At 40.6% G+C, this 21,830-nt stretch overlaps 1 protein-coding gene across 1 annotated transcript; it reads left to right on the top strand.

Moving 5' to 3' along the window:
* Positions 1-1,861: 1,861 nt before the first annotated feature.
* Positions 1,862-21,027, top strand: mcat (malonyl CoA:ACP acyltransferase (mitochondrial)). Its single transcript, XM_043709413.1, has 5 exons — positions 1,862-2,902; positions 13,037-13,124; positions 14,731-14,948; positions 18,563-19,009; positions 20,582-21,027. The coding sequence occupies exons 1-4, from the start codon at positions 2,429-2,431 to the stop codon at positions 18,983-18,985; spliced, it is 1,203 nt and encodes a 400-aa protein (XP_043565348.1). The 5' UTR covers positions 1,862-2,428; the 3' UTR covers positions 18,986-19,009; positions 20,582-21,027.
* The last annotated feature ends 803 nt before the right edge of the window (positions 21,028-21,830 follow it).

Below are 21,830 nucleotides of genomic sequence, written 5' to 3' on the forward strand. Positions count from 1 at the left end.
GCCTCACAGAACCAGGGATGTAGATTCAATTCCAACGTTAGGTGAATGTCTGTGTGGAGTTTGCACATTCTAGCTGTGTCTGTGTAGGTTTCCTCCTGTTGCTCTGGTTTCCTCCCCCAGTCCAACGATGTACACATTAGGTGAATTGGCCATGCTAAATTGCCCATAGTATTCAGGGATATGCAGGTTAGATGCATTAGTCTGGGGTAAATGTAGAGTAGTAGGGGAATGGGTCTGGGTGGGTTACTCTTTAGAGGGTCAGTGTTGGCTTGTTGGGTCAGAGGGCCTGTTTCCTGTAGGGATTCTATGGTTCTATGGGAACTATGGTGTCCAGATACAAAGTCTTTGGTATAAATGGGAAGAATAAAATTAAAAGTTCAGGATTACAGACCTTCTATAGCAGGGTCATAAAGATGTACAGCACAGAAACAGACCTTTCAATCAAACTCATCCATGCCAATCAGATATCCTAACCTAACCTAGTCCCATTTGCAAGCACTTGGCCCATATCCCTCCGAAGCCTTCCTCTTCACCTACCCAGCCAGGTGCCTTTTAAATGCTGTAATTGTACCAGCCTCCATCACTTCCTCTGGCAGCTCAGTCCATACACACACTATTCTCTGTGTGAAAAAAGTGCCCCTTTGGTCCCTTTTATATTTTCCCTCTCTCACCCTAAACCTATGCCCTCTAGTTCTGAACTTACCCACCTCAGGGAAAAGACCTTGTCTATTTACCCTATCCATGCACCTCATGATTTTATAAACATCTATAAGGTCACCCCTCTGCCTCTGACACTCCAGGGAAAACAGCCTCAGCCTATTAAGCCTGTCCCTATAACTCAAACCCTCCAACCTTGGCAACATCCTTGTAGTTTTTTTCTGAACCTTTTTAAAAGAGAAAAATAATATAAAAGCAGACAAGTCCATGCTGGGTTCACTTGGAGGTCAGGAGTCCTGGAGTTGGGGGCAAAAAAACCTGCAGATGCTGGAATCTAAAGTTGACAGGCAGGAGGCTGTAAGAACACAGCAAGCCAGGCAGCATCAGGAGGTGAAGAAGTGGATGTTTCAGGTCCAAAACAATGACCTCTCCAACTCCTGATGCTGCCTGGCTTGCTGTGTTCTTACAGCCTCCTGCCTGTCAACTTAGGCGTTCTGGAGTCAGCATTTTTCAGTAATTCAAGAAAAGGCTAGTGAGCCAAATGGATCGAGTGTCAGGGAACATTTTTGATGAACAAATAAAAAGATCAGTGATTATAGAGTCGTAAAGTTTAGATTAGCCAATGGGAAAGAATAGAAATATTAATTGACAAAGGGTCAACTTCAGTTGAGAATAAATCTGGTGTAGATAAATTGGATTAAAAAAAGACAGACAAAACTGTACTGGAAAAATAATTTGTCTTTAACAAGCAGATATTTCAAGTACAGTTGAAGTACATTTCCACAAATGGGAAATGTAAGGGTTAATGATGATGGAGCAGATAACCACGAGACTGGACATATTAATCCCACAGTAGCAACTAGTAGTATTTAATATTCAATCAATTAATTCATCATTAAAAATAACCATGAAATGATTGGATTATTAAAAACACCCATCAAATTCTGCAGGGTTGTCAGGGCAGGAAATGTGGACCCAGTCGGTCTCCAGATTCACAGCAGTATGATTGACTCTTAATTGCTCTCTGAAATTGGTTAAGAAAACATTCTGTTGTATAACGCTGTTGTTTAAGGCCCATTCGAATAATGGGAACAATGACAGGATGGTATCCGGGGTAGAAAGTTGGTTGATTGACACGAGGAAATGATGGTGAATGATTTCTTTTCTCGCTGGAACAAGTGGAGTTCCCCAGAGGTCAGGACCACGGTGCTTTTTTAAAAAAAAAAATCATATGAACGACCAAGACTCGAGTGTGCACTGGATAATTTCAAAATTGCAAGTAACCCAAAACTTGGAAGTATTGTGAACTGTGAGGCAGGTAGCGATAAACCCAAAACAGAGGCGAGCAGGAGGGTGGAAAGAGTGAGCACCATGCATTTGGCTGATGCAGGAAATGTGCAGTGAATACAATTTGAGGACAGGCAATGTGAACTAGAAGGCAATGCCGAATAAACGGTGTCGAAATAATTCAGGCTGAAGCTGACTAGGGTTTTTAGCAGACTTAAAATTCAGCTGGATTTATTCAGTCAGCGGAGGTAATTTCCTCCAAAGGGTGTAGAGGAGCGGTGTGCAGGAACTGAGCTGTACTGAGCCTGGTTTCCCCTGTGATGAGCAGTGTGACACTGGTAGGAGAAGCATGTGCCTGGTTTGTCTCTGAGCAGATAGTGCTGTTGGTTACTGCCTGCCTGCACTTGAGGGAGTTAGAGAACGCTTTGCAGGAAGGCTGTTCACTTCCTCCTCGTGTCCCACTCCAGGAGAAGGCGCATTTAAAATGTTCCCTTCCTCTGTGGCCATGAGACTGGCTGCGTTTGGCTATAGACCGGGACACTGGCTGCAAACCCGGCTGTCAGACCTCACCCAGTGCAGGCAGCTGGCTACCTCCCGGCCCCAGAGTCCTCCAGGCCCTTCCGTGGACATCTCGGCAATGTTAGGGCCAGGGCCGGAGCCGGAGCCGGAGCCGAGTGAAGCTCGGCTGAAAGAGCTGAGCAGGAGGCAGCCCCGGCAGAGCTCACTGCTGCTGTTCCCCGGCCAGGGCACCCAATTTGTGGGAATGGGCGAAGGGCTCCAGAAATACCACAACGCCAGGCAAATGTTCGCAGCAGCCCAGAAGATCCTGGGCTATGACCTGCTGTCTTTGTGTATGAATGGACCGGAGGGAGAGCTAAATAAAACTGTTCACTGCCAGCCAGCAGTTTTTGTCACGTCCTTAGCTGCAGTGGAAAGGCTGCATCTTGAAAACCCTGAAGTAAGTACAACTTGGGTTAGCTACCCACGTTTCAAATCCCTCTCCTGTTTGACATAAGCTTTTTATAAATGTTTCAAGAAAACTCAAGGATCACAAACAAGTTGATTACACCTCCAGTCCATTTAAAATTTAAAGAAAAGTGCTACATTATATTTCTGTAGGCAGTGTGACATTTACAGGATGGTACTATGAACTGAAAACTGAACTGAACTGAACTGGCCATATAAATACTGGGACTATAAGAGGCTGGGAACTGTTCAGTGAGTGACGCGCCACCTGTCTCCTCAATGTCTGTCCATCTTCCATAAGGCACCAGTCAGGATTGGGATGGAATACTCTCCACTTAACTACAGTTCTAGCAGTACTTACCAACTTGACACCATCCAGGACAAAGTAGGACACTGCATCCATTACCTTCAACATTTACGCCTTCACCACTGACACACATCGGCAACAGTATGTACCATCCACATGATTCACTGCAGCAAATCATTCAGGCTCCTTCAACAGCAATTTCCAAACCTAAAACCTCTACTAACTAGAACAGTAAGAGCAGCAGATCCAAAGGAAAATGACCACCTTGGAGTTTCCCTCCAAGCCACACGTCATCCTCTTATTCACTGTCACTGAGTCAAAATTGTAGAACTCTGTTCCTAACAGCACTATGGTTGTTACTAACACTAGATAGACTGCAGTTCACAAAAACATTCCAAGGGCAATTAGGGCAACAGCTGATGGCCATGCCAGCAATGCTCACATCGTGTTTGTGTGTGTGTGTGTGTGTGTGTGTGTTGGGGGGTTCGTTAGAACAGAGATAGACTTGAATGAATTGCTATTGAAAGAGAGAGGAGGTATTAGCAGACTTGAAAGGGGATAATTTCCCCAGGGCCAGATGAGGTGTATCTCAGGCTGTGGTGGGAAGCAAGGGAGGAGATTGCAGGGGCTCTGTCTCTTGTTTGTTTTCAAATCCCCTCTGGCTGCAGGAAGGGTGACAGAGGACTAGAGGACACATAATGTACTGTTATTACTCAAGAAGAGTAGTAAGGATACTCTGGGAAGTCCAGAGATGTATAGTTTAGGTGGTTTGGCCATGCTAAATTGCCCGTTGGGTCCAGGGATGTGCAGGCTAGATGGATAAGCCTTGGGATTTGCAGGTATGGGGTGGGTCTGGGTCGGATAATCTTTGGAGGGTCGAGGTGGACTTGATGGGCCGAATAACCTGCTTCCACACTGTAGGAGTTCTATAAATCTAGAAGTACAGGTCAATGAATCTAACATCTGTGGTAAGGAAGCTATTAAGAAAAAAAGTCTGAGGGAATTAATCCCCATTTTTAGAGAGGTAAGAATTAATTAAGGATCATCAGCATGGCTTTGTAAGGGGGAAATCTTATCTAATAAATTTGATTGAATTTTTTAAGGAGTTCACTAGGTGTGTAGATGAGGGTAGTGCAGTTGATCTAGTCGATATACACTTCAGTATGGTTGCATGGCAGACTGATTAAGATGTCGAAAAGTGTGGTGCTGGAAAAGCACAACAGGTCAGGCAGCATCCAAGGAGCAGGAGAGTCAGCGTTTCAGGAATAATCCCTTCATCAGGATTCCAGATGACTTAGTGGCAGGAAGCAAATGGTGCTGGTTGAAGAGTGACAAAACAGTGATGTACCAGTGTTTGGTGTTGGGCCCTTTGCTGTTTGTAATGCACATTTAATGATCTAGACATGGACATAGGAGATATTATCATTCATTTTGCAGATGACATGAAAATTGGTGATGTAATAAATCCTGATGACTGTTAAAGCCTTAGACTGCAGGATGATACTGACAGGCTCATTGGATTGGCTGAACAGTGGCAAGTGGAATTTAATCTTGAAAAGCACTTTGGGAGGATTATCAAGGCAAGAAAGTACACGTTCAATGGTAGCACCCTTGGAAGTAAAGAGCATCATGGGGACATTGGTTTGCTCATCTATAGATCCTTAAGCCAGCAGAGCAGGTAGATAAGATAGTTAAGAAGGCATAGAGGAAACATCTTTATTAGTCAATATTCTGAAAATGAGAGCAAGGAGGTTATGATGGAGCTGTGTATATTGTTAGTTAGGCCACAGCTGGAATAGCATTTGCGATTCTAGTGGAAGAGATTCACCAGAATATTACCTGGGCTGGAGAGAAACAGCTGTGGAGAGAAACTAGCCAGGCTAAGCTTGATTTTTTTCAAAGCAGTGAAGGCTGAAGCAGGTGGGATCTTTATTGAAGTGAACAAAATGATGAGCATAGACAGGAGAGTTTCAGAGAAGCTTTTCCCAATAGTAGAGGGATCAGCAACCTGGGGGCACAGTTTTAAGGTAAGATGCAGGAGGTTTAGAGTGGAGTTGAGCAAGAACATTTTCACTGACAGGTGGATATCTGGAGCTCACTGCCTAAAATGGTGGATAAATTGATAGAGACAGGAACCCTCAAGATATTGAAGAACTACTTGGACAAACACTTGAAATACCATGGTATATACAGCTGTGGGCCAAGTGTTTGAAAATGGGATGAGGAAAGGTTGATATTTGATGACCTGCATGGAAGCTATGGGCTGTGGGGTCTCTTTTTGTGCTGTAAAAACTCAACTCTCTATGGACATGAATTAATAAATAAAATAGATTATATAGTGGTTGAACACCACTTTGGAGAACCACCCCCTCTTCTGTCATAATGTTTGTCCAACTTGAAGCATTGGCTGAGCACACATACTCACCAATTAAATATTGGTTCTCCACCACAGACCCTATTCTTTAACAATGAACATTGTTCATTTCCCTGCCCACAGTCTGAAATAGAATCACAGAATAGTTATAGCAGAGGAGGAGGCCATTTAACCCATCATGTCTGCACTGACTCTGCATAAACACTTCAATTTGTGCTATTCTCCTGCCTTCTCCCTGCTATCCTACGGTACAGGTGACCTATACAAGAAGGATGGGTTGCATTTGAATTGGAAGGGAACTAATATGCTGGCAGAGAGATTTGCTACAGTTGTTCAGGAGGATTTAAACTAGGAAGGTGGAGGGGGGTGGTGTGGGACCCAAGGAGATGGAGAGGAAAGAGATAGTCTGAGACTGGATCAATTGGGAAAAGGAGGGACTCAAACAGTCAGGACAGGCAGCAACAAAGCTGTCGTGGGCGGCACGGTGGCACAGTGGTTAGCACTGTTGCCTCACAGCGCCAGAGACCCGAGTTCAATTCCCGCCTCAGGCGACTGACTGTGTGGAGTTTGCACGTTCTCCCCGTGTCTGCGTGGGTTTCCTCTGGGTGCTCCGGTTTCCTCCCACAGTCCAAAGATGTGCAGGTCAGGTGAATTGGCCATGCTAAATTGCCCGTAGTGTTAGGTAAGGGGTAAATGTAAGGGTATAGGTGGGTTGTTCTTCGGCGGGTCGGTGTGGACTTGTTGGGCCGAAGGGCCTGTTTCCACATTGTAATGTAATCTAAAAAAAAGCAGAGAAGAAGGTAGGACTAATAAATTAGACTGTATTTACTTCAATGCAAGAGGCCTAACAGGGAAGGCAGATGAACTCTGGGCATGGTTAGGAACAGGGACTGGGATATCATAGCAATTACAGAAACATGGCTCAGGGATGGACAGGACTGGCAGCTTAATGTTCCAGGATACAAATGCTAAAGGAAGGACAGAAAGGGGGGGACAAGAGAGGAAGGAGAGTGGCCTTTTTGATGAGGGATAGCATTACAGCTGTACTTAGGGAAGATATTCCTGGGAATACATCCAGGGAAGTTATTTGGGTGGAACTGAGAAATATGAAAGGAATGGTCACCTTATTGAGATTGTATTATAAACCCCCTACTAGTCAGCGCAAAATTGAGAAACAGATTTATAAGGAGATTTCAGTTATCTGTAAGAATAATAGGGTGGTTATGGTAGGAGATTTTAACTTTCCAAACATAGACTGGGACTGCCATAGTGTTAAGGGTTTAGATGGAGAGGAATTTGTTAAATGTGTACAAGTTTTAAGTTGGAAGAAAGCTAATTTTGACAGAATTAGGCAAGAACTTTCAAAAAACTGATTGGGAGCAGAAGTTCGCAGGTAAAGGGATGGCTGGAAATGGGAAGCCTTCAGAAATGAGATAATGAGAGTCCAGAGACAGTATATTCCTGTTAGAGTGAAAGGAAAGGCTGGTAGGTGTAGGGAAAGCTAGATGACTAGAGAAATTGATGTTTTGGTTAAGAAAAAGAAGGAAGCGTAGGTCAACTATAGACAGGAGAGATTAAATGAATCCTTAGAGTATAAAGGCAATAAGAGTATACTTAAGAGGGAAATAAGGAGCGCAAAAAGTGACATGAGATAGCTTTGGCAAACAGGGTTAAGGAGAATCCAAAGGGATTTTATTAATACATTAAGGACAAAAGGGTAACTCGGGAGAGAATAGGGCACCTCAAAGATCAGCAAGGCAGCCTATGTGTGGAGCTGTAGGAGATGGGGGAGATACTAAACAAGTATTTTGCATCAGTGTTTACTGTGGAGAAGGATATGGAAGATAGAGAATGTGTGGAAATAAATGGCGAATCTTGAATAATGTTCATATTACAGAGGAGGAGGTGATGTGATAAATCACTAGGACCTGATCAGGTGTACCCTAGAACTCTGTGGGAAGCTAGGGAAGTGATTGCTGGGCCTCTTGCTGAGATATTTGTATCATCGACAGTCACAGGTGAGGTGCTAGAAGACTGGAGATTGGCTAACTATTTAAGAAATGTGGTAAGGAAAAGCCAGGAACTATAGACCGGTGAACCTGACTTTGGTGGTGGGCAAGTTTTTGGAGGGAATCCTGAGGTACAGAAATTACATGTATTTGGAAAGGTAAGGACTGATTAGGGATAGTCAGCATGGCTTTGTGCATGGGAAATCATATCTCACAAACTTGATTTAGAATTGTGAAGAAGTAACAGAGGATTGGTGAGCTTAAACATGATCTGTGCTGTCTTCAGTAAGGTGTTCAACAAGGTTCTTCATGGAAGACTGGTTGGCCAGGTTAGATCTCATGGAATACAGGGAGAACGAGCCATTTGGATACAGAACTACTCCCAGTGGGGGAGTAGACAGAGGGTAGTGGTGGAGGGCTGCTTTTCAGACTGGAGGCCTGTGATCAGTGGAGTGCCACAAGGATCGGTGCTGAGTCCACTGCTTTTCATCATTATATAAATGATTTGGATGTGAACATAGGAGATATAGTTAGTAAATTTGCAGATGACACCAAAATTGGATGTGCAGTAGACAGCAAAGAAGATTGCCTCAGAGTACAATGGGATCTTGATCAGATGGGCTAATGGGCGGAGGAGTGGCAGATGGAGTTTAATTTAGATAAATGCGAGGTGCTTCATTTTGGAAAGACAAATCAGGGCAGGACTTGTACACTTAAAGGTAAGGTCCTGGGGAATGTTGATGAACAAAGAGACCTTGGAGTGCAGGTGCATAGTTCCTTGAAAGTAGTCGCAGGTAGATAGGATAGTGAAGAAAATGTTTGGTATGCTTTCCTTTATTGGATGGAGCATTGAGTATAGGAGTTGGGAGGTCATGTTGCGGCTGTACAGGACATTGATTGGCCACTTTTGGAATGTTGCATGCAATTCTGGTTGCCTTCCTATTGGAAGGATGTTCTGAAACTTGAAAGGGTTCAGAAAAGATTTACAAGGATATTGCAGGGTTGGAGGATTTGAGCTATGGGGAAAGGTTGAATAGGCTGGGGCTGTTTTCCCTGGAGCACTAGAGGCTGAGAGGTGACCTTATAGGGGTTTATAAAGTCATGAGGGGCATGGATAGGATAAATAGGCAAGATCTTTTCCCTGGGGTGGGGGAGTCAGAACTCGAGGGCATAGGTTTAGCGTGACATGGGAAAAATATAAGGACCTAAGGGGCAACATTTTCATTCAGAGGGTGGTACATGAATGGAATGAGCTGCCAGAGGAAGTGGTGGAAGTTGGTACAATCACAACATTTAAAAGCCATTTGGATGGGTATATGCATAGGAAGGTTTTGGAGGGATATGGGCCAAGTGCTGGCAAATGGAACTAGATTAGGTTAGGATATCTGGTCAGCATGGACAAGTTGGACCGAAAGGTCTGTTTCTGTGTTATACATCTCGATGACTCTATGACTATGACATTTCCTTTTATAACTCAATTTTAATGCTTCAATTGAATTTGTTTTCACCACATTATCTGGCAGTGCATTCTAGATCTTAACCACTTGTTGAAGCAGAGGGTGTTTTTTTTTCTTTGCAGTCTTGTTTCTTTTCCCAATAAATCTGTTTAGAAAATGCTGGAGAAACTCAGCAGGTTTGGCAGCATCTACTTTGAGTCCAATGTAACTCTGGTTCTGAAGTTTCTGTTTCTAATGTTGGATCTCCAGCATCCATAGTACTTTGCTTTCAATTGATAATTTTCCAAACGGGAACAATATCTCCCTATCTGCTCTGTCTAGGCCCTTCATGATTTTGAATAATTACATTAAAGTGCCTCCAAGGAAAGGAGTCCCAACTTCTACAACCTGTCAACATAATTGAAGTTTCTGGCTCTTTGTGAATCTTTTCGCTACTGTCTCCAATGTTTTCACATCCTTCCTAAAATGCACCTCCTAATACTGCAGCTGAGGCTGAATTAGTGACTTATACAGATTTGAACATAACTTCATTTGTACAGTTTGCTGCTATTAACAAAGCCAAGAATGCTGTATGTTTTATTATTCGCTCAGTATCAATCCTGCCACCTCTAATGTTTTATGTACATACGCACCCAGGACCCCTCTGCTTCTGCGCCCCCTAGAGGGTTATATTCTTTACATTTTCTTTCCATGTTCTACCTAACAAAATGAATCACTTCTCCACATTGAACTTCATCTCCATCTATCCATCCACTTCATCAAATTGTCTATGTCCTGTTTGATGTTCTACACTATCTTCCTTACATTTCACACTGCTACCAATCACAAAGTGTGAAATTATACCTTTTGCAATAAACTTTAGGTCATTAATATATTATCAAGAAAAGTAAGAGTCTCGACACTGAATCTGGGAACTCCATTACAGATGTTCCTCCAGTCTGAAAATTATCCATTAACTGTTACTATCTTCTTCCTGTCACTCAGCAAATCCTTGTTGTTAATGTCCACTTTATTCCATGAGCTGTAACTTTCCTCACAAATCTGTGTGGCACTGTATCAGACACCTTTTTGGAAATCCGTGTACACCATATTTCTTTGAAAAAACTCTCAACTAGTTAATTAAAAATAATTTTCCCTTATAAATCCATGCTGGCTTTCCTTAATTAACTGACTACATGAGTATAATTTTGTTCTGAATATTCTTTCTACAAGTTTCCCCACACTAAAGTTAAACTGACTGGCCTGTACTTCTGGGCTGATCTTTACAGCCTTTTTTCAACAAGAGTGTAACATTTGCAATTCCCTTGTCCTCTCACACCACCTCTGAGTCTAAGATGGAAAACAATAGTCAGTACCTTCACAAAAAAAAACTAGATTGTTTGGAATTTTGGCAAATTTCTGCTTGTCTCTGTGCTATACATTTGGTCCCATTTCTGCTTAAACACCAAGGCTGTCAATTTCAACCTCGATAACACTGTGTCTTGATGCTATCTGCTACTGAAATCCTCACTGATACCTTTGTGACCTCTCAGACCAAACTATTCCATTGCTTCCATAACTAGACTCTCACTGTGCACCGCCTGTAAAATTGAGCGTATCCAAATCTGTGTGGCTCCTGTCTTAGCTCTCATCAGTCCCCATTCTCTTCTTGCACCTTGCTTACCACCCTACATTATCCTGCAGTGTGATGAAGCCTCCACTGTTTTTAGCTCTCTCCTGCTTTTCCCCCTCCGTATCTGTATAAACTCCGTAATTTCATCACTATTGTCCTCCATTTCTGGCCTTTTACCCACCAAGACCAATCTATTTCTACTCTGACACACCTGACTCACTTTATTTCTCTACTCACATGTTCCATTCTCTTTCTGTTCATGTACATTCCAACATACCTCTCCCATTCACATTCAGCTTTCATTATTCTGGTTGTACCTCTCCTCTATTTCTGTGCTCTCTCCTTGCACATATCCTACTTGAATTCTACTTTTACATAGGCTCATTATAACTCTTTGTTCACTGGTTGCACTCTCTCTACTCATAAGACCCACTCTTGAACTGTTAACGCCTCTTTCCTGACATAATGAAATGTGAAAGGAGATCGGGAAAGTTGTCCACCTTGAAAATCTAGGGTCAGATCATAAACAACATTTCATCTCACCAAATTGTGAAACTATATTCTCAGAATCTGGTTTCTCACCCATTACTACTGACTAGGTTAGAAATAGTTTGCAGGCTGGGATATGTGGTTCATTCAATGCTATATATGTGCAATGATGAATCCAATCTATGCCCTAAGCATACCCAACAGAAAGCATTAGTTGCTCATTGAGAGTAAACCCCTTGATCATCTTCTTCATAGGTTGTGTGTCTATTTGGACTTGATATGTTGAGGTAATTGGGTTTATGACCTTTAATTGCTGTTGACTTTTTTTCTGTCTCACCTACACCCTCTGCTGCACCAATTGCAGATTCTGTCTGACCTACGTTCTCTGCTGCACAAATCATAGATTCCCTATGTCCTATGCTGTCTGATGCACCAATCACACATTCCCCTCTTTACTGCACTTACTTCTCCTAAATTCTCAGCTACACTTTACCTCAAGTTTTCTCCAATTTCTCGTACTTTTGCTCTTTAGATCTAATGCTCAGACCTGCCCCTTATTAGAGTTTGCTTTTGTTTGTGATATTTTGGAGGAAACATTGTAAAGAATGTTTTACTACATTAAATGTGCTATATAAACGAAAGGTGTGGTAGTTGTACAGAGATTCAGGTCAGAGGCAGACAGACTAAATGCAGAAAATGCAATATTGGGTGGTTTTCCATTCTCCACCTTTTGGAAATTCTGTTTTTGCATTTGGTGTGAGCGCATGCTCAGGTGGCAGTAGATCAGTAGGTTCTTTAAAAATACTGTTTGATAACTCATCCATCTTATATCTCTTCCTCCTCCTCATACTGTGCAGCATGTTAATATGGCTGCAATCAACAACTCAGTGCTGTCTATTTAGGTGGACATTCTTACTGCAGCTCTTTAGAATGTTGCGCAACCAGCAGGATATGTAACTGAGCATACTCCCATATGTTTCCTGAGGTATTTTACTTTATTCTTTGTTTATGAGCCCAGATTATGAATACCACCTGGGCTATTTGATTGTAATGAATATCAGAACTAACCCAGACAAGCACGTGTTTGATACCCATGTTCAACAACATTACTGAAGCTCTATTAGGAACACAAACTCAAGCTCATTATTTCTCCTTTTCAAAGTCACTAATGTCAGTAAAAAAATATTTCTATTGCTACCTTTTTGCTAAGCTTACTAACTGAACATTGTTAAAAATCACACAACACACAACAGGTTTAATTGGAAGCACACTAACTTTCGGAGCGATGCTCCTTCATCAGGTGATTCAGGAGCGTCGCTCCGAAAGCTCGTGTGCTTCCAATTAAACCTGTTGAACTATAACCTGGTGTTGTGTGATTTTTAACTTTGTACACCCCAGTCCAACACTGGCATCTCCAAATCATAACTGAACATAGAACTGGAGGTTTATCCTGGATCATGCTGGTCTGTGTGGATCCGTGTTATTTAGGCAGGTGAGAATAAAGTGGTGTTAGTTTATGACTTTGGAGGTGTTGGTGATGGTGATAGGAAGAGGTATTCATTTCCTTTGCTTTGTGAGGGAGACAGTAGTTAATTTTGGTGTTGGTATACTTTGTAGCCTTTCATTTCTGATAGACGTTGAAGGGATTGGAATTAACTTAATTTTCCTTTTGCTTTGTTGTTAATTTGTGGTTTATTGTTTGAGCTCCTATAAAACGCAGACACTTGTGAACTCTAACAATATTGTTGCCACCATAAGCTAAGTTAAGAGTTAATTTTTGGTTTGGAACTGTGAAGATAACTAGTGGACAGTGCACTACCTATTGTGGATTTGTATTTTTCATGTTGCTAAGTTCTAACTGTCTTTTTATGTCTATAGGCCATTGAGAAATGTGTTGGAGCAGCAGGATTCAGTGTGGGAGAGTTTGCTGCCTTGGTCTTTGCAGGAGCAATGGACTTTGCTGAAGGTGAGACTATAAAAAATAAAATCAAAACTCTGAGTAGTGCATAAATGAGATTCCCATTTACAACATTCAGGATGGGTCCTGCCTTAGCTCAGAAATTCAAAATACAGATCGGTACTGAAGAACAGATTCAATAAATCATTTTAAGTTGTGTTCTGTGAATATAAGCTAATCCAACAAAAATTGGAAATATAAGAAACTGGAAAAGTTGGAAATACAAGAAACTGGAAAAGTTGGAAATACATAACAGGCCTATCACCAGCTGCACTGAGAAAAGTTAAAGGTGTGAACCCTTCAACAGAGCCTGAAACAAGTAGAAAAGAGAGGCCCTTAACAGGACTGAAGAAAATGAAGGTGGGATTATTGGGTGATCTGTGCTGATTCTTTGTCTATGCTTTGGCAAATGGGTTTTTGATAAAGAAATCACATTGACCACAACTATGATATTTCCTTTATTTACTCTGATTTCTTGAAAGTTTTCTACGATTAGTCAAGCCAAAGTTATTTTTTCAGAAATCTGAACTAACTAGCTGTTATTTCTCCATTTGGTCAGGAATTGCAGTCTTTGATTGGACTTTGGTAGTTTGTAAACAGTGAAATTACCCAAGTTATGTGTCACTTGTGCTCAGTTGAAAGCATTCTCATTCTTGAGTTTGAAAGGGCTCTTGTGGTCCAGTGGTAGTTTCCTTATCTCTGAGCCAAGAGGCCTGCAATCAAAAGGTTGTAGATTCAAACTCAACCTCGACATTTAAGTAAGTAATGCAGACTGACTCCCCACCATCATACTGGTGTTGCACTTTAACAGCACAGGTACCACCTCCTTTCAAGTGGATGCAAATAAATTCCATGACATTATTCAAAGAAGAGTAAGTTGATCTTTCTAGTGTGTTAGATAATATCTATCCCTCCAACAACACTTTAATTCATCATTTTTCTCATTGCTGTATGGGGAACCTTATATTGTGTGGAAATTGGCTACTGCATTTTCCAACATTGTAACAAATATGCACAGTTCACCACCCCTTTATAGGACTCATGAGTGGTACTATGTAAATACAAGCTTAGAATTTTGGAACATTGTAGTCAGATCCTACACTATTTCCTGCCTTACTACACCATGATCTTTGAATATAATCTATATCCATGTAATTTGTCTGTATGTAGTTTAAGTATTTTAATTAAACCACTTCTCTTTAAATAGTACCCTGCACTGCTTGTTTTACACCCACTTCTTTTGATTTAACATCTCAGTAACCACGCCTTTAAAATTGAGGCAATAATGTATTTAACCTCTGAATGGCCTAACTTGGATTTAATTAATGCATTTTTTGAAAATATATTCATGTGTTTATTTTGCTTAATTTTATTCAATATTTCCTGTTAAACCTTTAATCTTTATTTTTGTAACTTTGCTATATTTGGGGTTCTCATTTTCTTTTTAATATTAGCCCTGTAAATGTAAATTCTCTTCTATGAACCTTAATGCATTATCAACCACACAACTTAGACTTTTCTGTGTTCCCAATTGGTTAAATATATTTGTGAAATCAGGTGAAAATGAATAATTTGGAATTGAAGTTGTGTTTACCAGTGCTGTTCTCCACTACAGCTCTCTATGCTGTGAAAGTGCGGGCAGAGGCTATGCAGGAGGCATCAGAATCCATTCCTAGTGGCATGTTATCTGTTGTGGGGCAAGCTGGATCCAGATTCAAGTATGCCTGCCTGGAGGCTCGTGAACATTGCAAGACATTGGGAATAGAGGATCCTGTGTGTGAAGTGGCTAACTACCTCTTTCCCAATGGACGTGTGATTGCTGGAAATTTACAGGTAAGTTGAGGAAATGTGAAATGCTTTTCTTCTGGATGAATCACACATACATTCACACATACAGTGTTGAATCAGAGCATAATTCAGCACTTTCGCCTCAAATATCAGTGTGATTTTAAGGTCAAATAAAGTCATGACCAAATAATATTGTTTGGACCAAAGATGCAAATGGCTATGCAATTTATCATTATTTCACCATATTTGATGACAAGTATAAGAAAAAATTGTTAGACATTTTAAGTCTTTAATTCACAGTGAAAAACTGTATTTAAGTACAATGTAGCATCAGATGACTTTCAGATATATGAAGATGGCCACACACAAACTTTCAAAGAATGACATTGGTGCCCAGCTATTTCAGTCAATAGCTGACAATTATAGCTTTTGAAAGTAATTTTTACAATGCTGTCATCATTTTCACTCCTCAGTTCAATCGTATTGATTGTCGTAGTCCAATATTTTGCTGTTAGTATCATTTATTAGTTTCTTCACTTGAATGGTGCAGGATCACCTTCCTCCTTGCTGGAAGGAACTCAGTTACTAATCTGGCCATTGACAGGAGGGCAGCAACGCCACTGGTAGTGTATAGATCTTAACTCTGGGGGAATTTAAAATTCAGATTATTTCATCATGATGAAATTGTCATAAATGCACCTGGTTCACTAATTTCCTTCAGGGAAGGAATTCACCTAATTTGGCCTCCATGTAATTCCAAATCTAGAGCAAGGAATTCAATTCTTAGCTGCCCTTTGAAATGATCGAGCAAGGCACTCCGTTTCAACCAGTGACAGAGAAAAGCGGTAGTACCCACAGAAGGTTGGTGCCCACTACATGGACTGAAGTGGTTCAAGAAGATGGCTCATCACCACCTTCTTGAGGGCAATGGAGCACATCCCAAAAATGCTTTTTTTAAAAACCTATCTTTGGATGTGAGGCAAAGTAATTTCAGGCCCTCAACAAAACGTAGCAAATAAATTCTACAAGGCATTATTCTTTGTGGAAAAAGAAGTTATCTAAATCTACTCTTGATGCAGTGTTGCCATCTGATGATCACAAAATGTTATTACATCAGAAAACACTTGACAGAACCTAAAATGATTACGAAGTATTTTGGTTTGCTCACTGCATTCATTTTATTCAACGGTGACCAGGTGATCTGGATTTTCAAAGAGGTTGAATGATTTGGGAGCTCTTTTAAACTGATGAGCAGACCCGATTGTGGGAATCTCGTTTCTATTCCTATTCCTGTTTCCAGGAATGTTTGCCAGTGAAGGGTAAGGATGCGACAGTAAGTCTGCATGCAGCACTCCTGCCCTTTCTGGTTCCATTGCAAGGCAGAGCAGGTTAAACCTACTCCTTTGCCGTTTTTATGAAGAGTCCCTACTTCCATTAGAACACATGGGTCAGGGCCTCTCAAAGGAGCTGTGAGTCATGGAGGAGCCCTAGTCCCAAGTGAGGATACCAAAAGCATTCACCTGCAATTCTTTGCTTGATAGGCTTTGAAGTAGAAAAAACCCCAGATTTTTCCATTTCAGCAGTTGGATTCTCTATCGCAGGTTAGATATGTTTTTGTAGCTGTGGTTAATTATAGGGCTGTGTCCTCCAAAAGTAGCTTGACCATTAAATTCATATCATAGAATCCATACAGTGTGGAAGCAGGCCATTCGAGTCCACACTGATCCTCTGAAGAGTGTCCCACCAAAACCCACCTCCCTACCCTGTTCCCGTAACACTGCTTTTCCCATGGTTAACCCATCTTACCTACATATCTCCAGACACTGAGGGCAATTAGACTATGGGAGGAAACTAGAGCACCCAGAGGAAACCCATACAAATATGGGGAGAATGTGCCAACTCCACACAGACAGTCAATTAATGGTGGAATTGAACCTGGGACACTGCCGCCACGAGAGAGCAGTGTTAACCACTGAGCTGCCATTGATCAGTGTTCTGTAAATGTTGAAAGGTGTTAGGATATTTTCCAAATGAGGTAGGTGCTTTAATGCATTTGATATTGAAGGAAACATTGCTTGGGAACTCTGATCTCATAATTTGAAAATATTTAAAAATCCAAAAGTCCTTTAAATTTTGGAAGACAAAAACTATTTTGTGACTTCACGTTAGAAAAAGCAGACACTGCTTCTGGGCTGCAGTCCTTGACAGGCCACCTGGTGAAACGTAAAGGGGAAAAAACAAGGGGATCTCTTTTTCTAGTTATAATAGAATGCATTGTTTTATTTTGAACGGTCTGTTTTCACAGTTGTGGTTATTATGAATGCTTGACTGTGTTTCAAAAGTTTAGAACAGTGTCGTCCAGCCTTCTCGCATGGGGAGCACATTTCAGTTTTCTCTCCTACAGGCTATTGAGAAAACAATAAATATGATTATAAAAAAATTCAAGTTTTACAAAAATTGCTCATTTAAATATATGTGCAGTAAATGAAAATGATCATCATATTCCAAAAAATTGCTAACTGGTAGAACCTTTCTTTGCAACCTCATTTGAGCAGTAGAGTTACAGCGTGATAAAGATGAGGCTCCAGGTTCTGTTCCCAGGAAAGTGAGGGTATCGGGGCTGATGGTTTTTACAACACTGACAACGTGTTCTCTTTTGGTGATGGCCACTCTGAGCTGGCATTGAGGGAATTTACACAAAAGTGGAGTTCAGAAGCAGGTTGCCATTCTGTCTTCATTTTCTTCATCTTTCAATCTTTATGGATAGACTTTTGGGGAGGAGGTTTTTGGCTGGCTGGCTGATGCCATTTAGCCCTTTAAAAGTTTAAGTCCCGGGGGGGTAGGAAAGTGGCTGCAAGGCCACGACCTAAATTTTAGGATTTTCCCTCTACCTTTAAACCCAGCCAAAGAGGTGCATAAAATCCAGCCTATCAGTGATCTCTGTAACTGTGGTATTTCAGATCTCTGCTTCAAAATGTAAAATAATCTACCCTGCATTTTACCAGGATGACTAGATCGCTTCAGAATTAACATCAGTATTTGGTTTTCTGATATTATTACACTTCATCTGTACTACAGGATTTCAGCTCACTCACAACACTCAATGTTTTGATTGCATATTTAATGTGATTTTTTTAAAGTTTACCTCAAGCAGTACAAACAGGCAAGTCATTGAGAGCTGAAAACTCCCATATTCAGCCTGTAACCAGTGTTGAGTTATTTTATCTTGACCATGATGAGTGAAAGAGGAAAACTACTCTTGGTTCTTGTGACTGCTGGCTATCCAGTGACTGCCAATTGAAAGTTTATTTCTAAACATTAGATTGAGTGGGGGCAGTGCTCAGCTGTATTTCCATTCCTCCTCCATAGACAATCTTTTTCTCCTTGTTTAATCCTGCTTCCTTTTCTTTAATAGTGATTTAAAACAATCCTTCCCGCCTCATGCTCTGAACCTTCTCACAAAGAGGATTGAAAGATTATGACTTTTACTACTGTTATTTTCATCTTTGCTACTTTTAACAATCTAGGATTTATTCACAAATGACAAACCAACTTTCCGTGATATTGATCTTCATCACCACTTTCATGGTCAGTAAAAAGTACATTCTGGGTGAAGTAACTGCAATGATGAGATTCAAAAAGGACTTTTCTTTTGACAGGCTCTTAAATATTTGCAGCAGAATTGCCGTAAGTTCCACTTTCTGCGAACTAAACTGCTACCAGTCAGCGGTGCCTTCCACACTCGCCTCATGACATCAGCAACTCAGCCACTCCATGATATCTTGAAGGGAATCAACATTGAGAAACCACTGATATCTATCTATTCCAATGTGGATGCCAAAAAATACGTGAACAGTAAACACATTCGGCAACTGTTGGTGAAACAGCTGGTGATGCCTGTAAAATGGGAACAAACTATGCATGCTATGTATGAACGAGAACAAGGGATTGATTTTCCAGATACATATGAGGTTGGCCCAGGGACCCAGCTTGGGACCATGTTGAAAAACTGCAACCTGAAGGCTTGGAGGTTCTACCGACATGTTGATGTGAAATTAAAGGATGAGACTGAGGAAGAATGAAGTATCTTCTGTGCAGAAAGACTGGTAAAAGAATAATTTTACTTGCGGTTAATTTCACTTTTGGCTGGTATGTTAAAGTTCCATCAAGTTGAAAGCAATTTGTACAATTTGAACTGGTAGAAATTGTTTTTTGCAGTTAAGTCGTGGACTTAATGACTTTATTGAGACAAAAAATGCACAAAGTGATCTGTGAGTTGTCAACTGTGCTGAAGGTGATGTGAAGAATTTGAATCCACAAGGAGTTATATTATCTGTCAGAAGTGGAGAAGGAATGTTAGGACATAAAATCTCTTAGATGATCAAAACAAAATAAATACAAAAATGTCTGGCTGAAAACCTAATCAGAGGAACACTGCTTTTAATGTACACACTTATATTTCTTTAACTATGTGTTGCACACCATGTTATGTTTAAACTAGACACCAGTTTTTTTTCATGTCGAGGGAATATTTAATATTTATCCCATTTAAAAATGGGCTGTGAGGAGAAAGCTACTTGGAGAGAATTAACTTTGATTTCTGAACATTTGTTTTTTGCATTATTTCTGTCTAATAGCAAATGGGTGGTTTCTATGAACAAACTAATGCATTTCCTGTAATCCAAAACCTGAACTATTGTTAGTGGTACATCTGGGATTGTGTAGTAGTTACTCCCTCATTTCATTATTGATCACTGGATCTCATGTGGAATGTCAGTCATGTCCCTCTCCATGCTGACTGTATGCAGCTTAAAATTAATAGATTAAATAATATGTTGAAGTAAGAAAATATTGAGGCTCCATATTACATTACAGTACATAGAACTGTTTAGTTTAAAACAGAAATAGACCATGAAGCCCTACTATTCTATGCTGTTATATCTTCCTACCCTACAACATTTCACTCTAGCAGCATAACCTTTATTCTTTCTTGCCCATGCGCTTATCTAGATTTGTTTAAAAATTTTTTACATTATTTGCCTTGAATACCTGCTGTAGGAGTAAGTTTAACATTCCTACCACTTGTCAAAACAAATTATATTTAATATTAATGAGGCACAGCAGCTTCTGACAAAGCAAAAGGACTATCTGAGCAAACCCTGTAGACAAGGATAATTGAACTACCTTTCCAGCCTTTCCCTCTGCTCATGACACATTTTTTGTCTGTCTGCTGTGTAGGGAGAATTTTAAAAGGGTACTACAGCTTTAATTAAGAATTCAATGCTGACAGTTCATAATTGTTGGTTTTAAAGCTGGATTCTATTTACCTGTAATAAACAGTACTTCATTTTAAAGTACAGAAGTATAGTCTGTGCTTGCCGTCATCCTGGGTGTAAAAGACTGGTAAGGTGGTGAATTCTGTCTACTTTTATAAAATCTTTAATTTTTGTAATGATTCCAGGAATAGTGGGCCTTAATTTCCAGCGTACCACCACAGTGAGGCGTAATAAAAAGGGAAAGAGAGGATTTTAAATATTGGCAGATAAAATCAAAGAAAACTCAAAGATCAGTGTATTAAAAGGATAAATAAGGAAGGGTACTGCTTATCAGAATATATAACTTGTGCAGAAGATGTGGAAAGGGCTCTTAATGAGTATTTTGTCTCTGTTTTTACAAAGATTGACAAACATTCCAGTGGATGAGGAGGACAAGGAAGCATAAGCTACAATAAGCATAATGCAAGAAGAAATACTAGAGGGACTGACTTCTTTGAAGTTGGATAAATCACCAGGGCTGGATGCATTGTGTCCCAGGCTGTTGAAGACGTCTGTGAGGAATTTACGTCTGCTCTGAGGATAATTTTTCAATCCCCACTCGTTATAGGTCAGGTACAGGGATTTGGAGGCCTCGTTAAAAAGGGTGTGAGGGATGCACCAAATAATTACAGACCAGTCAGTCTAACGTCAGTGGTAGGCAAATTATTAGATCGATTCTGACAGACAAGGATGAACTGTCACTTTGTATGGTATGGATTAATAAATTTACCAGTGCTGATACCTTCAGGGACCTGTGGGCATGTCCTCATGGCTGTAATATTCAAGTCCTGGCAACACTGGTGTAAATCCCCTTTGTATTCAAAGCAATTATTTTCTTCCTGTATACGGTGACAAGAGTTGTTCACAAAGTTCCAGCTGTGGCCTAATCATAGTTTTGTTAATGGATAGTCATGTCTTACTAACTGAGTTGAATTCCTTGACGAATTAATAGGTACAATTGAGGGTGATACAGTGGATGTTGTCTGCATGGATTTTAATAAGTCATTTGACAAGGCCCTAAATGGCAGACTGGTCAGAAACATGAATGCCCAGGTAGGCAGGAGAATGTCGTGAGTTGGCAACAAACATTAAGGGTAATGGAAAACTGTTTTCTGTAGTATTCCCCAGGGCTCAAAGTTTGCTATTAGTTGTAAATTAATTTTAAAGTCATAAATGTGGGAGGCATGATTGGGAACTTCACAGGTGATACAAAAGTTGGTCTGTTGATAGTGAAGAAGGTATCTGTTGACTCCAGAATTATGTTAACATTTTGGTTGAGTGAATGGAAAAGTGACAAATTGAATTCAGTCAGGTGAGGTGTTTAATAATGAATTTGGTGGGCAAAACAAAGCAGGTGAAAGTACAATAAATGGGATGATATTGAGAATGGTAAAGGAAGTGTGAGACCTTGCAGTGCATGCTCACAGGTTCCTGAAGGTGTCAGCACAAGTAGATAAGCTAGCAAATAAAGTGTGTGGGATACTTTCCTTTTTTTGGATGAGGTATACAATGCAAAACGGGGATGTGATGCTGGAACTGCATAAAATGATGGTTAGGCCACAGCTGGAACTTTGTATACAGGTCTTGTCACTCATTACAGGAAGGAAGTAAT

The sequence above is a fragment of the Chiloscyllium plagiosum genome, chromosome 19, assembly GCF_004010195.1.
Source record: "Chiloscyllium plagiosum isolate BGI_BamShark_2017 chromosome 19, ASM401019v2, whole genome shotgun sequence".
In the NCBI taxonomy this organism is placed as follows: Eukaryota; Metazoa; Chordata; class Chondrichthyes; order Orectolobiformes; family Hemiscylliidae; genus Chiloscyllium; species Chiloscyllium plagiosum.